General features: G+C 48.4%; 5 protein-coding genes across 6 annotated transcripts; 2 read left to right on the top strand and 3 right to left on the bottom strand.

Moving 5' to 3' along the window:
- Positions 1-1,244: 1,244 nt before the first annotated feature.
- Positions 1,245-3,421, top strand: FOIG_06664 (uncharacterized protein). Its single transcript, XM_031205812.1, has one exon. The coding sequence runs from the start codon at positions 1,437-1,439 to the stop codon at positions 3,108-3,110; it is 1,674 nt and encodes a 557-aa protein (XP_031064536.1). The 5' UTR covers positions 1,245-1,436; the 3' UTR covers positions 3,111-3,421.
- On the bottom strand, positions 1,259-4,205 carry FOIG_06663 (glutathione S-transferase). 2 transcript variants are annotated; one of them, XM_031205811.1, is made up of 5 exons: positions 3,980-4,205; positions 3,759-3,916; positions 3,527-3,698; positions 2,123-3,466; positions 1,280-2,068 (listed from the first exon to the last, which is right to left on the bottom strand). In XM_031205811.1, exons 1-4 carry the CDS (start codon positions 4,012-4,014, stop codon positions 3,382-3,384), a joined length of 450 nt encoding a protein of 149 aa, XP_031064535.1. In that variant the 5' UTR covers positions 4,015-4,205; the 3' UTR covers positions 1,280-2,068; positions 2,123-3,381. The 2 variants fall into 2 exon arrangements, with proteins under 2 accessions (XP_031064534.1, XP_031064535.1); XM_031205810.1 differs by having other exon boundaries at positions 1,259-3,466.
- A 17-nt stretch (positions 4,206-4,222) lies between these two features.
- On the bottom strand, positions 4,223-6,978 carry FOIG_06662 (DNA polymerase IV). Its single transcript, XM_031205809.1, has 3 exons — positions 5,790-6,978; positions 5,559-5,738; positions 4,223-5,507 (listed from the first exon to the last, which is right to left on the bottom strand). Exons 1-3 carry the CDS (start codon positions 6,616-6,618, stop codon positions 4,762-4,764), a joined length of 1,755 nt encoding a protein of 584 aa, XP_031064533.1. The 5' UTR covers positions 6,619-6,978; the 3' UTR covers positions 4,223-4,761.
- Positions 6,979-7,647: 669 nt separating this feature from the next.
- FOIG_06661 (uncharacterized protein) lies at positions 7,648-10,175 on the top strand. Its single transcript, XM_031205808.1, has 2 exons — positions 7,648-7,976; positions 8,031-10,175. Exons 1-2 carry the CDS (start codon positions 7,893-7,895, stop codon positions 9,162-9,164), a joined length of 1,218 nt encoding a protein of 405 aa, XP_031064532.1. The 5' UTR covers positions 7,648-7,892; the 3' UTR covers positions 9,165-10,175.
- Positions 7,685-10,605, bottom strand: FOIG_06660 (uncharacterized protein). Its single transcript, XM_031205807.1, has 3 exons — positions 10,338-10,605; positions 10,190-10,279; positions 7,685-10,124 (listed from the first exon to the last, which is right to left on the bottom strand). Exons 1-3 carry the CDS (start codon positions 10,497-10,499, stop codon positions 9,447-9,449), a joined length of 930 nt encoding a protein of 309 aa, XP_031064531.1. The 5' UTR covers positions 10,500-10,605; the 3' UTR covers positions 7,685-9,446.
- Between the last annotated feature and the right edge of the window lies 1 nt (position 10,606).

Genomic DNA, 10,606 nt, shown 5'->3' with positions numbered 1-10,606 from the left:
CAAAGAAGCTAGCCCGCCTGGGTTTATTAGTGTGGCTGGTGTAAGGAGGTGATGATCGAGAAACATTGTCCTAAGAATGGGCTGAAATTGCAGCTTATTTAGGCATCACAATGTTTTCTTTTTCGATATCTTTTGATCCTTTCTCAGGTGGCTATATTGTACACAGTATATCTGTAACGTGGCGATACGTGCTACGTAAGCCAAAGTAGGTAGTATATACAGTATCATCAACACTGGTGGTCACTTAGACCCTCTAGCATCCATAGACGAGAGAGTATGGATACAAATGTCGATTTTATTTATCGTAATTATTTAAAATTGGGACCGAGAATCCGAACTTGCTCTGATAGCCTCAGAGTACATAAGCCCACGAGTAGATTCGAGAGTATTTGAAAAATGAACAATAACTTCATATTGTTTATTCATGTGCACCAGCGAGTCCTAAGAACAAGTGTTCGTGTTTCAACATCTCCCTGCCCATGATATATCCAAGGCCACGCCACATATGGAAAGTGTCAGCATGGGAGGTTTGATCTCTAGAATGGTTACAAGGTAATTTTGCTATATTACTCAAGCGACATATGAGTGCAGAATATGAGACCCCTCGCGTGTACTACGCATAGTCCATTTATACCAACCTATGTTAAAGTTAGGTACGGATAGGGTAAACTTATGTCTGTGTCCTGGATCGAAGATGAAATAAGTAACTTTATTATTTCGAATCAGCTCCAAGCATATTGAATGATATTGGCATCCATTAAGAAAAGCTTGATATCTAGATAGCTCAGTGTTCAAAGCCATCTCTTTCCATCCACCTAATAGACACCTTAAAAATACGTGGCGATTTCTGCTTACCTTTGGTCTAGTAACCAACTGTCAGCGGCAGCAACATTACCTTATCATTGATCCTTGTTCAGAGCGTCCTTGATAGTGTTTATAACTGTGTGTAACTACCAGTTGTAAGCTGGAAATGATTCGTAATATATGAGGTCCCAATGTATATTTCTGTGTCACTTCGTACTATGAATTAAGCATTTAAGAATGCCGTTACATATTAGCATAAACAACTTGTTAAATTCGACTACCTTCTTAAAATTCAGTATTGTTCTATTTGGTTTATTAACTCTGATACTTCCAACACGCCTTGCCAAAAACTGCCTGTCTCAATGGATGGACCAATTCAATGACTTCGACGTCGGACCCACATAAACCAGCGACAAGCGTCAGGTTGCGTGCGTTATCATCCAAGCTAACTAGAGGCAGTGTAACCTTCAAACATCGTCACTCATATCTTTAATAATTGTCGCTACATCCATCATACAGAGTCATCAATTATTCAGCTGAGGGCTGATAGTCCTCCACATCCAATCCCGGCCACTTCAGGCAATCAGCATCAATTGATCGAGTCGGCTGCGCGTTCTCTTATAAGACTCAAGATGAGGTTGCCTTTACTGGCAGCGAGTCTGCTACTTCTGCAGGCCTCCAGCACCCACGCCGCTGGCATCGATACACATCGTGCCGTCCCAGATTTACAGAATAACGAGAATAACAATAATGACGCGAACAAACGACTCTTCCCTTTCCTTTCTAAACTTCGCGACAAGGCTATCGAGACCGTCTTCGGACGTCATCCAAGTAAAAACACCCCGCCGCCCGTCATCAATCAACTACGCGCACAATACCTCAATCAGTTGGTCCTCCGCTTCAACGTCACTACCTCGCACGAAGAGGGAGCCCTTGCCGATGCCGCTGCTCGACTATTTCTCGATGTCTGGGCTTTTACCGATGACTATGTCGACATCCGCCTACACGCTGACGAGGTTCGACCTCTGCTGAGCTTGCTTCCTAAGACACTACACGCATCGCACTCGATTCTGATCCCGGATTTGGCCGCCGCGGTCTATAAATCACTGCCTATCGGAGGAAACCCAGCTTATTACGATCCTAAGCCCGCCCCTCCGGTCCTGAAAGTCGCTTCTTCGCCTGGAGACAACCTCTTTTTCCAGGATTACCAGTCTCTGCCGGTCGTGATGAGATGGATGCGTCTCCTTGAGGCTATGTTTCCGTCCTATGTCAAGTACATCAACATCGGCAAGTCATACGAAGGCCGCGATATACCTGCCCTACGAGTGGGGATTCCGAACACAGCACCGGATGCGCCTCGGCGCAAAACAATCATGATCATGGGCGGCTCTCATGCTCGCGAATGGATCTCAACGAGTACTGTCAACTACCTGGCATGGTCCTTCATCACTAGCTATGGTAAAGAACGGATGATCACAAAGCTATTGGACGAGTTCGACTTGGTCTTCCTCCCAATCGCGAACCCTGATGGTTTCGAGTATACCTGGCATATCGATCGGCTCTGGCGCAAAACACGACAACAGACTAACCTTCAGTTTTGCCGTGGACTGGACCTTGACCGAGCTTACGGGTACGAGTGGGATGGCTCACAGGTTCAACGGGACCCATGCTCTGAGAGTTATGGGGGAGAGAAGCCTTTTCAGGCAGTTGAAGCGGTGCACATTGCCGATTGGGCGCGGAACCAAACCTGGAACAACAACGTTCGATTTGTCGGCTTGATTGATTTACATTCATACTCTCAGCAAATTCTCTATCCTTACTCTTACACTTGCTCCGTCGACCCTCCCAATCTGGAGAACTTGGAAGAGCTTGCCGCAGGTATTGCGAAGTCTATCCGTCTATCAAATGGAGAGTCGTACACGGTTGCATCGGCGTGTGAGGGTGCGGTCTCAGCACGGGAATTCAGCGGTGGTCGTTACTGGTCTCGCATCGAATCTGGCGGCGGATCAGCTGTCGACTGGTTCTATCATGAAATGCGAGCTCACTACAGCTACCAGCTCAAGCTTCGAGATACCGGCAGCTACGGTTTCCTGCTTCCCAAAGAGCACATTGTTCCAACAGGAGAAGAGATATTCAATGCGATGAAGTATTACGGAGACTATCTCTTGGGTAACAATGGCATCGAGTCCATTACTGAGGCTGAAGAGGATGACAAGGTGGAGATGCATGAAAATCAGCCAGTCCAAGATTCTGAGCAAAACCCGACCGTTGGACAGGAGCTGAGAAGGAGAAGGCTTCGAAGGTGAAGCTGATGTGAGTTTGTACGGGATGCAGGAGGGTGTTGAATAAGGATTTGGTATGAGATTTACGATTGAGCATTATGATTTTTCTTTCTTTCTTTTTGGAATTGGTCAAGTTGCATGTAATGGACGGATACGCAGGCGTCTAATGGTCACAGCAAAAAGCAGGAAATAGCAACGATGGGGAATTCGTGGCAGGTCTAGTTAAGTAAAACAGAAACTAATGTCATGCATATATTACTTTTTTCCCCCCCCAAAACTTGTCCGTCAGTCCGACTTAGTTGCCTATGGCAAACATGATGGAGGTATAGGCGGCCATGCACTTGAGCGAGGTATCGCAGAGGAAAGAGCCGATTGAGCCACTAGGTTGATCAAGTTAGCAAATATCACAAGATGGAGACTACCTCAGTAGGTGTACATACCCCATGCGTCCCTTGGGGCCACCAGCAGAGTAGCCAATGGCGTAGAATACACGAGAGAAGGCCCAGCCAGCACCAAGAACGGCAGAGGCAACGGGGAAACGAAGGCCAGAGATCAGAAGAGCACCAAGGAAAGAGATCTGGTTCTCGGTGAAGTTGGCGTGCGAGCGCTGGGCTGTAGAAGAGAGAGTTAGTACTTGAGACTTGGGTTGGGTGGGTGGTGGGTGGTACGAACCGCAGTTGAACTTGAAGGCCTCGGCGTCCTTCTCAGCGAGCTCGTTGGAAGCGTAGGCGACGGGATACTTGATACCGCTTCGCTTGCGAGCCTTGCTAGTGAGGAGAACGTGGAGGGTGTTGATGAAGAAGGTGGAGGTGGCGGCAACGAGGACGAAGCTAGGAAGAGTGTCAGTTGTTTGAGGTTGAGGTTGAGGTCGAGACAGTGGGATTGTCCCTTACCCGTATTCAGCGGGGAGCTCAAGGACGAGAGACATGATGGAGAGAGATGATTTAACTACGGAGGAGTATGAAACTGAATGTAGATAGATGAGCAATGGCAAGAGTTGAGTTGGTACGGTCTTGTCACGGTGTGGTTGGCCCCTTGGTCTTAAATAGTGATTAATGGATTCCCAGTAACGGGATGAAACTACCAACGGAACGGACCTAACGTGTCCGGGAGAGTCAGGTTAGCTCCACCTGGGGGAACAATCCACCGACTCTTCTAGTTGTCTCGTGAGTCCATGCCATGGCCAAAGCAGAATCGGAGGGTTCTAATCCTAGTTGCGGGAAAACATGTCAATTCTGTACAGTAAATACTGTCTGCATAAGACAGGTCATCCAGTCTTGTTCAGCCTCGGAGTATCGCTTATGCGTGCGAGATCCGCTCCGCCCGACGAACCGAATTCAAATACGCACGTATTTGATGACGCGAGTAATCCCCGAGTCTTGATTTTCGTACCGTGATCAGATTTCGGACTTCAATGCCGTCGGCATAATTGGATCATCCGATTCATTGGGTGTGAGGTTGAAAGTTGAAAGCTGGCGTAATTGATATGGGCCTAAAAACCAAACTCCGCAGCTACCAATGCAGGTACAAGCCAAAACTCCGCAGGGTACTGTACTCCATATGATCCGCCAACTGCTGGACAATGAATGATGACTACCTATCAATATGACAATATCGATTGTCTGACTTTTTCCAGAAACGCCAGTGGATCGACTTCAATGACACTGGCTCATACTCATCCAGTGCATCTCTCTTCAGGTGACCGCCATTGAAGACCCAACCCTGCGAAGACTCTCCGTTCTGCTGTTTCCATATCAGGGGCTTCATCGCCTCCAGAGGTTCCTTCAAGGTCAACCCATCTGCCATCGGCCCGGCGTCGTATTCCACTGCTGTCGAACTTGTATCCCTTGACTTTCTTGCAATAGCGTCGAACATCTCTCTGGAATGTCGTGCCGCCACTCCAACCTAGTACTGCGCAGCCCACTGTCTTCCACGGACTGATAATGATATCGACCCGTCGATGCGGTGCATCTTTTTTGCTGGAGTCCTGCCAAACTACCAAAGCCTTATCGAGTGTGTCAAAGCCTGAGCTGTTGGACTTTTCCCCTTTCCATGATACCGGGCGCTGTCCTCGATCAGAGTTGTGAGTCGACAGTGTCAGTGTATGTGTGATGAGTTGGGCCTTTTCGAGGGCCACGACAATCTGGGTTATCACATTCAGTGTTTTGTTCTCATTTCGGTGACTCAAAACAACATCAGCATCGCCAGATTGTTGCTTGCCTCGCCGATAACCACCCACAATGACCATCTCAAATCCTGGGTCAATCAGGCGGGCGTGTTCCAGTATTGCAGCGGCAATGGTCGCAACTTCGTCTCGGGGGATCCCCAGCAAGAACTCGTTGTAATATTTGACACCAAGTTGCTGCGAACGACTGAGTGTGTTCCATCCGAACTCGACCAGATCATCTAGATCTCTCCATCCTAAAGATCATTAGTTTCTCTTATGTTTGGGAAGCTCGTTTTCGTGCTCACCCTTTCGATAGAAGTCGCGGGCGGTGACAGCCCCAACTCCCCATATGTTGTAAAAGAGCTTGAGGACTGTGATTTTAGGGTCGGCGTTGGCCTCGCGTACTTCCACTGATTCGCCTGTCTCCTTCCAGTGATGCCATAGTTCGGCGATTCTATCACCGCAACCTGGCAACCGCGCGACTTCTAAGTGAATTATTAGCTGCTAGCGGTACCAAACAAGACAGCAATACTCACCTTGGGCATTCTTAAGTGCGTAAGGGTACGCAGCGATCGAAGCAATGGATGTGGAGTAAGCTCTCACGCCAACCTCATCCTCTCGAAGTTGACGAATTGTTCTTATCTCAGTGAGGATGTTCACAAACACTTCATTCGGTGGGTTCATATATGTCGGTCGCTGGCACGAATACGTGGTTCTCAGAAACTCGGGCATCACGGGCAGTGTGACGTCGTGTTCCGATGTCGTTTGATGAAGGAGACTGGGTGCATTTTGCGATATTGTTGTCGAGACATCATGACGCCTTTTGTGCTGATTAGATGGCGAGGTGCTTGTTGACTGCGCTTTCTGCTCAAGAAGGGCACGCTCCAGAATACTACTAGCTGGTGAAGTAGAGCCTTTCGATAATACAGGTGCAGGTGTTGTCTCACGAGGCAAGACTCGATTACACTGGAAGATCAAGTAGTGGTCCACGGGTAAGAGTTCTTCCTTCTCCCACGAGTCTAGGAGCCATGAAAGTTTAACAACCTTGACTATGTCTGTCCCAACTTCGGGTTGTTCTTTGATTCTCCTCCGCTTAGGATCTGGGCTACCACCCGGGTCATCCGCCACAACTGGAGAATCAACTTGATGGCTCTCCTTTTGAGGTTCCTCTACAGAGGCAAACTCAAATTTTGCCCTTCTCAGCTCAAACTCGGCGCGTCTTTGCTGCGATATCTTTCCGACCACGATCTCAGCCTCACTGATGTCATACGTCAATGTAGGGATTCGTTCTTCGAGGTCGTGCAGTTCTTCAGGTTTTAGATGTGTTGGGAGGAGGAAAATCCGCGGAAGGTTATCGAGTCTCATCACAGCAACCCTCCGGCAAATGTGCTTCAGCCTCTGGTGCGGATGGAGAGGATTCTGGCTATTCGTGGAATATCAAGGCTGTGGTGGTTGACGCGAGTCTCATAATTGCACGCGCCTGGCTGTCTGAATTAGATAATACAGTAAGTAGGTCATGAATTGTAAGATCTGTTCTTCGAACATGAGTTCTCTCGCTTTTCCTCATGCAGAAGTGGCGGCGAGAGAAGCAGTTCGTTTGGTATCAATGACGTGGAGATGGACAAATCGTGAGGGCACAACTTAGAGTAGAGAGGAAATGGCTTCCTTGTTGTGGGAAAGGACTCCGTCTCGATTTTATCCGTGTCAGCCACGGCTAGTCGCATACCTTATGCCCATAACTCCTTCTGCAGGTTAATATGCGACTTCCATTTTATGCCGTTACAGTTGGGAGGCATTAGGCAAGGTAATCCCAATTCTTCATTATTTGTTCATGGCGAGCATATGGAGGGAGTGACCAAGACCATCGTGAAGCTTGTTGACATTGTGCACTTTCTTGTTCGAGATCAGAGAGAGACATTGGAGGCAATATTATCAACTTGATTTTGCTTACAAGTGTTTCATATTGATCCAATATAATCTATTCCTAGGTACATCACCTTTAAACCTTGATGCCCCGCGAGTCAAGTGTAAGTTGACATCCGTGTCTTTATAGGGTAGTCTAGATTGTCACTTAACGGATGGCTTGTGGGGGCTTGAACTCTGCGTTGCCCGTTTCGGGGAAGTGTGAGGCGTTAGCGCATCTAGATCCGTTGATTGCTGACTTATGAAGAGGTTGTTACATTGCAACAAGGATATTGGGCCTCTACCGTAGTTGTTGTATGAGATTAATGAGTAAGATGTTTAGCTCAAGATTGCTGAGATTGTATATATATTTCGTAATCTTTTATCACGGTTTGGCAACATACGAGCGTTTCCATTGTAATTGACTTCAAGGGATATCTGCTGTAGATCTAGCGGCGGCGGAGCCGGCCATTTCAGCTCCGATCGGCCCATGCAACAGTGATTGGGGTCTCTTGTAGAGGACATCAACCTCAAAACCGTAAACCGCAATTGTATACTTGCATCTTTTCTTCTATTCTCCCAGCCTCTACTTCTTCTTTCAACCGCTTCTCTTTCATCAGCGCGTTCTTTGACTTGTATGATTCACTGTTCAGAACACAAAGTTACTGCCCACGCACCATCCACAGTCACATACACACTTTCTCCAATACTTAACGCACCTCAGATCTTGACGGACCATGGATCTCGATATTGAGATGGACGATGCCGTCGACACGGTTCACGACGCACCTATTCTCGACGTCGGTCGCGATGATATTCTCGTAAGCTTGACTAACAGTCAGACTGCTGCCATCCGAAATTGACTTCCCTTTCAGCAACCTGACGAGCCTGAAGAGCCTGGCGAGGTGGCTGAAGACGAACCTCCGACCGACGACTCAAAGACCCTCATCCCGACAAAAATCCACATCAAGGGTGTCGACTCTCTACACACATCCGACATCAAAGCCTACGTCAAGGCTCACTTCGGCGATGTCGACAGAATCGAGTGGATTGACGATTCTTCCGCAAATCTCCTCTTTCCTTCTGAACCCACGGCGCGCGATGCAATTGTTGCCTTGAGCTCTGTTCCCGTCGCAGATGCCACAGCATTGGCAATTGGAGAGACTCTGCCTGCGAAGCCTTTTGAAGGGAAGCCAGAGATTTCTCTCCAGGTGAGATTTGCCATACAAAGCGACAAAAAAGAGGTTGGTGCTGCCTTGCGCAGCCGCTATTACCTCCTTCATCCCGAGCACGACCCCGAGGAGCGACGACGCAGGAATCAGGAAAACCGGTCAAGGTACAGGGATCGTGACGATGGCTATCATAGGGGTGGCGAGGGCCGGCGACGACGCGCCTCTGACGATGACGTTGAGACGTTCGAAGCCAGCATGTACGATGATGCGCCTCGCCCAACACGGAGAAGACGCGACTCAGACATAGAGGAACGACCACGCTCATATGCCCGCGAGAATCAAGGCAAGGAATTGTTTTCAGGCCGGAAATCACAACGCGACCGATCTGCATCTCCCAGGCGCGATAACGACGGCGATGATCTAATGGGTGAGAGGGCTAGCTCATCTGGGAACAGAACGCGAGCGCGGGATCTTAAGGATCGTATATCAGGCAGTAACAATTCCAAGGAGTTGTTTCCGACCAAGAAGTCGATCAAGCAGTTTGGTGGAGGAAACTTGGATACCCTCGAGCGAGCGATAGGATCAGCCCGCCTCAAGGATGAGGATCGCCCCAAGATTGTTTCTGTGCCCAATGCACGAGGCGATGGTAACTCATTCAACATCCGCGGCATGGCGAGCCAGCAGGGGAGCGGAGAGGGCTTTGCGATTAAGGGTGCTGCTTCAGCTAACGCACGCGAATTGTTCCCTACTAAGCTTGGTAGCAACAATACTGGCAAGGAGCTATTTGGAGGAGGGAGATCGAAGCAACGACAGAAGGCCGAGGACCTTTTCTCCTAAATGGGGACCCCATCGAAACATGGTACACGCTATACAATAGCAACGGCCGAACTGGGTCAACAATACGGACGCATAAGTGATGGGTGCTGGTGACTATATATATGGTTTTGTAACGATACCAAGGCGCAACCAAACAGATACATTATGGGCTCCTTCATCTGCAGTTCCCAGATGTGAACTCCAAACAGATGTTATATATAGATGATGGGCTGATTCCTGTGAAGTTTCGTGGTTGTCGTGATCCTGGAATTTATCCATCCACAGATGTTATGCTGCCGATTCCTACCACCACTTCTCAAGCATAACTCTGTTCTTGTCCATCCCACCGTCTCTTGCCAAGCCATCAACTATTTCATCCGTCATCGTCGCGGGGCCACAGACATATACCACACTATTGTTCTTCTCACCCATAGCCTCCTTCACGTCTTCAACTGTGAATCTCCTTTCATGAACATCAAGTTCACGGCTCTCGATATGCCCGTCATATATCCCTGTCGTAAACACTTTCAAATCACCAATAAGTTCCTTTTCTGTAAACCATTTTCTGATTCTCTCCAGAAAAAGAACACCCTTGAGGCCCTGCGCAGGTAACTTGCTAGCGTAGAGAACCTTGACCTCAAGGTTGTATCCCTCTTCAGCTATATGTCCCATCATACTGACGAGTGGGTTGATCCCCACGCCGCCCGCAACAAAGACCACATGGCTTATGTCGTTGAGTGGTATCTCAGATGGTGGGAAGACAAAGCTTCCTCCAACACGCACCTGTAGCTTGGAACCAGTAATATCGGACGGTGACTGCCAGAGCCATGCCGCAGGAGGGTTCTCCGGAGATTCTTGTACTGCTAACTCCAGGTAGGGAGACTTGGGGTCGGCAGCCGCGCGAGGTGTAGATGTGAGTGTGAACCCGCCTGGTTTGGGGTTCCCTGGGATGTATGTATCGAGCCATTGACCGGCCAAGAACTAGATATTGTCAGCATTCCTCCTGGCGAAAGGATTGGAATTAATATGAGATATGCTGTATGTACCTTGATTGGCCCCGACTCGAGTTTGAGACGATACAATCTAATTCGCTCATTCACCTGATCTATACGCTCAAGTCTTACATCCAGAAGACTCTAACTCACCGAAGATTAGTCAATGCTATACAATGAACTTGTATTGATATGAACTAACCTCATCTCGTGGCTCCTGAGCTGTCCTTTCTAGATGACCACTGCGTTGAGTCGACATGGCTTTTGGTCTCACGCAGAAGGCTATGAGGTTGATGGCAGCAAGTCCGAATCTTTGACCCGATAAAGAGACACAAGGACTAATGATTGCAAGTTTGAGAGGCATGAATTCACATAAAACTGTCCAGGGGCGATTATAGTCGATGGCCTCATGTTAGCATGTGCATGTCATAGTGGAGTGGACTACCATTGACATTAACTCACAAAAGCTGA

The sequence above is a fragment of the Fusarium odoratissimum genome (assembly GCF_000260195.1).
Source record: "Fusarium odoratissimum NRRL 54006 unplaced genomic scaffold supercont1.9, whole genome shotgun sequence".
In the NCBI taxonomy this organism is placed as follows: domain Eukaryota; kingdom Fungi; phylum Ascomycota; class Sordariomycetes; order Hypocreales; family Nectriaceae; genus Fusarium; species Fusarium odoratissimum.
Note: the sequence above shows the minus strand (reverse complement) of the source record. Positions and strands in the feature narration are given on the sequence as shown.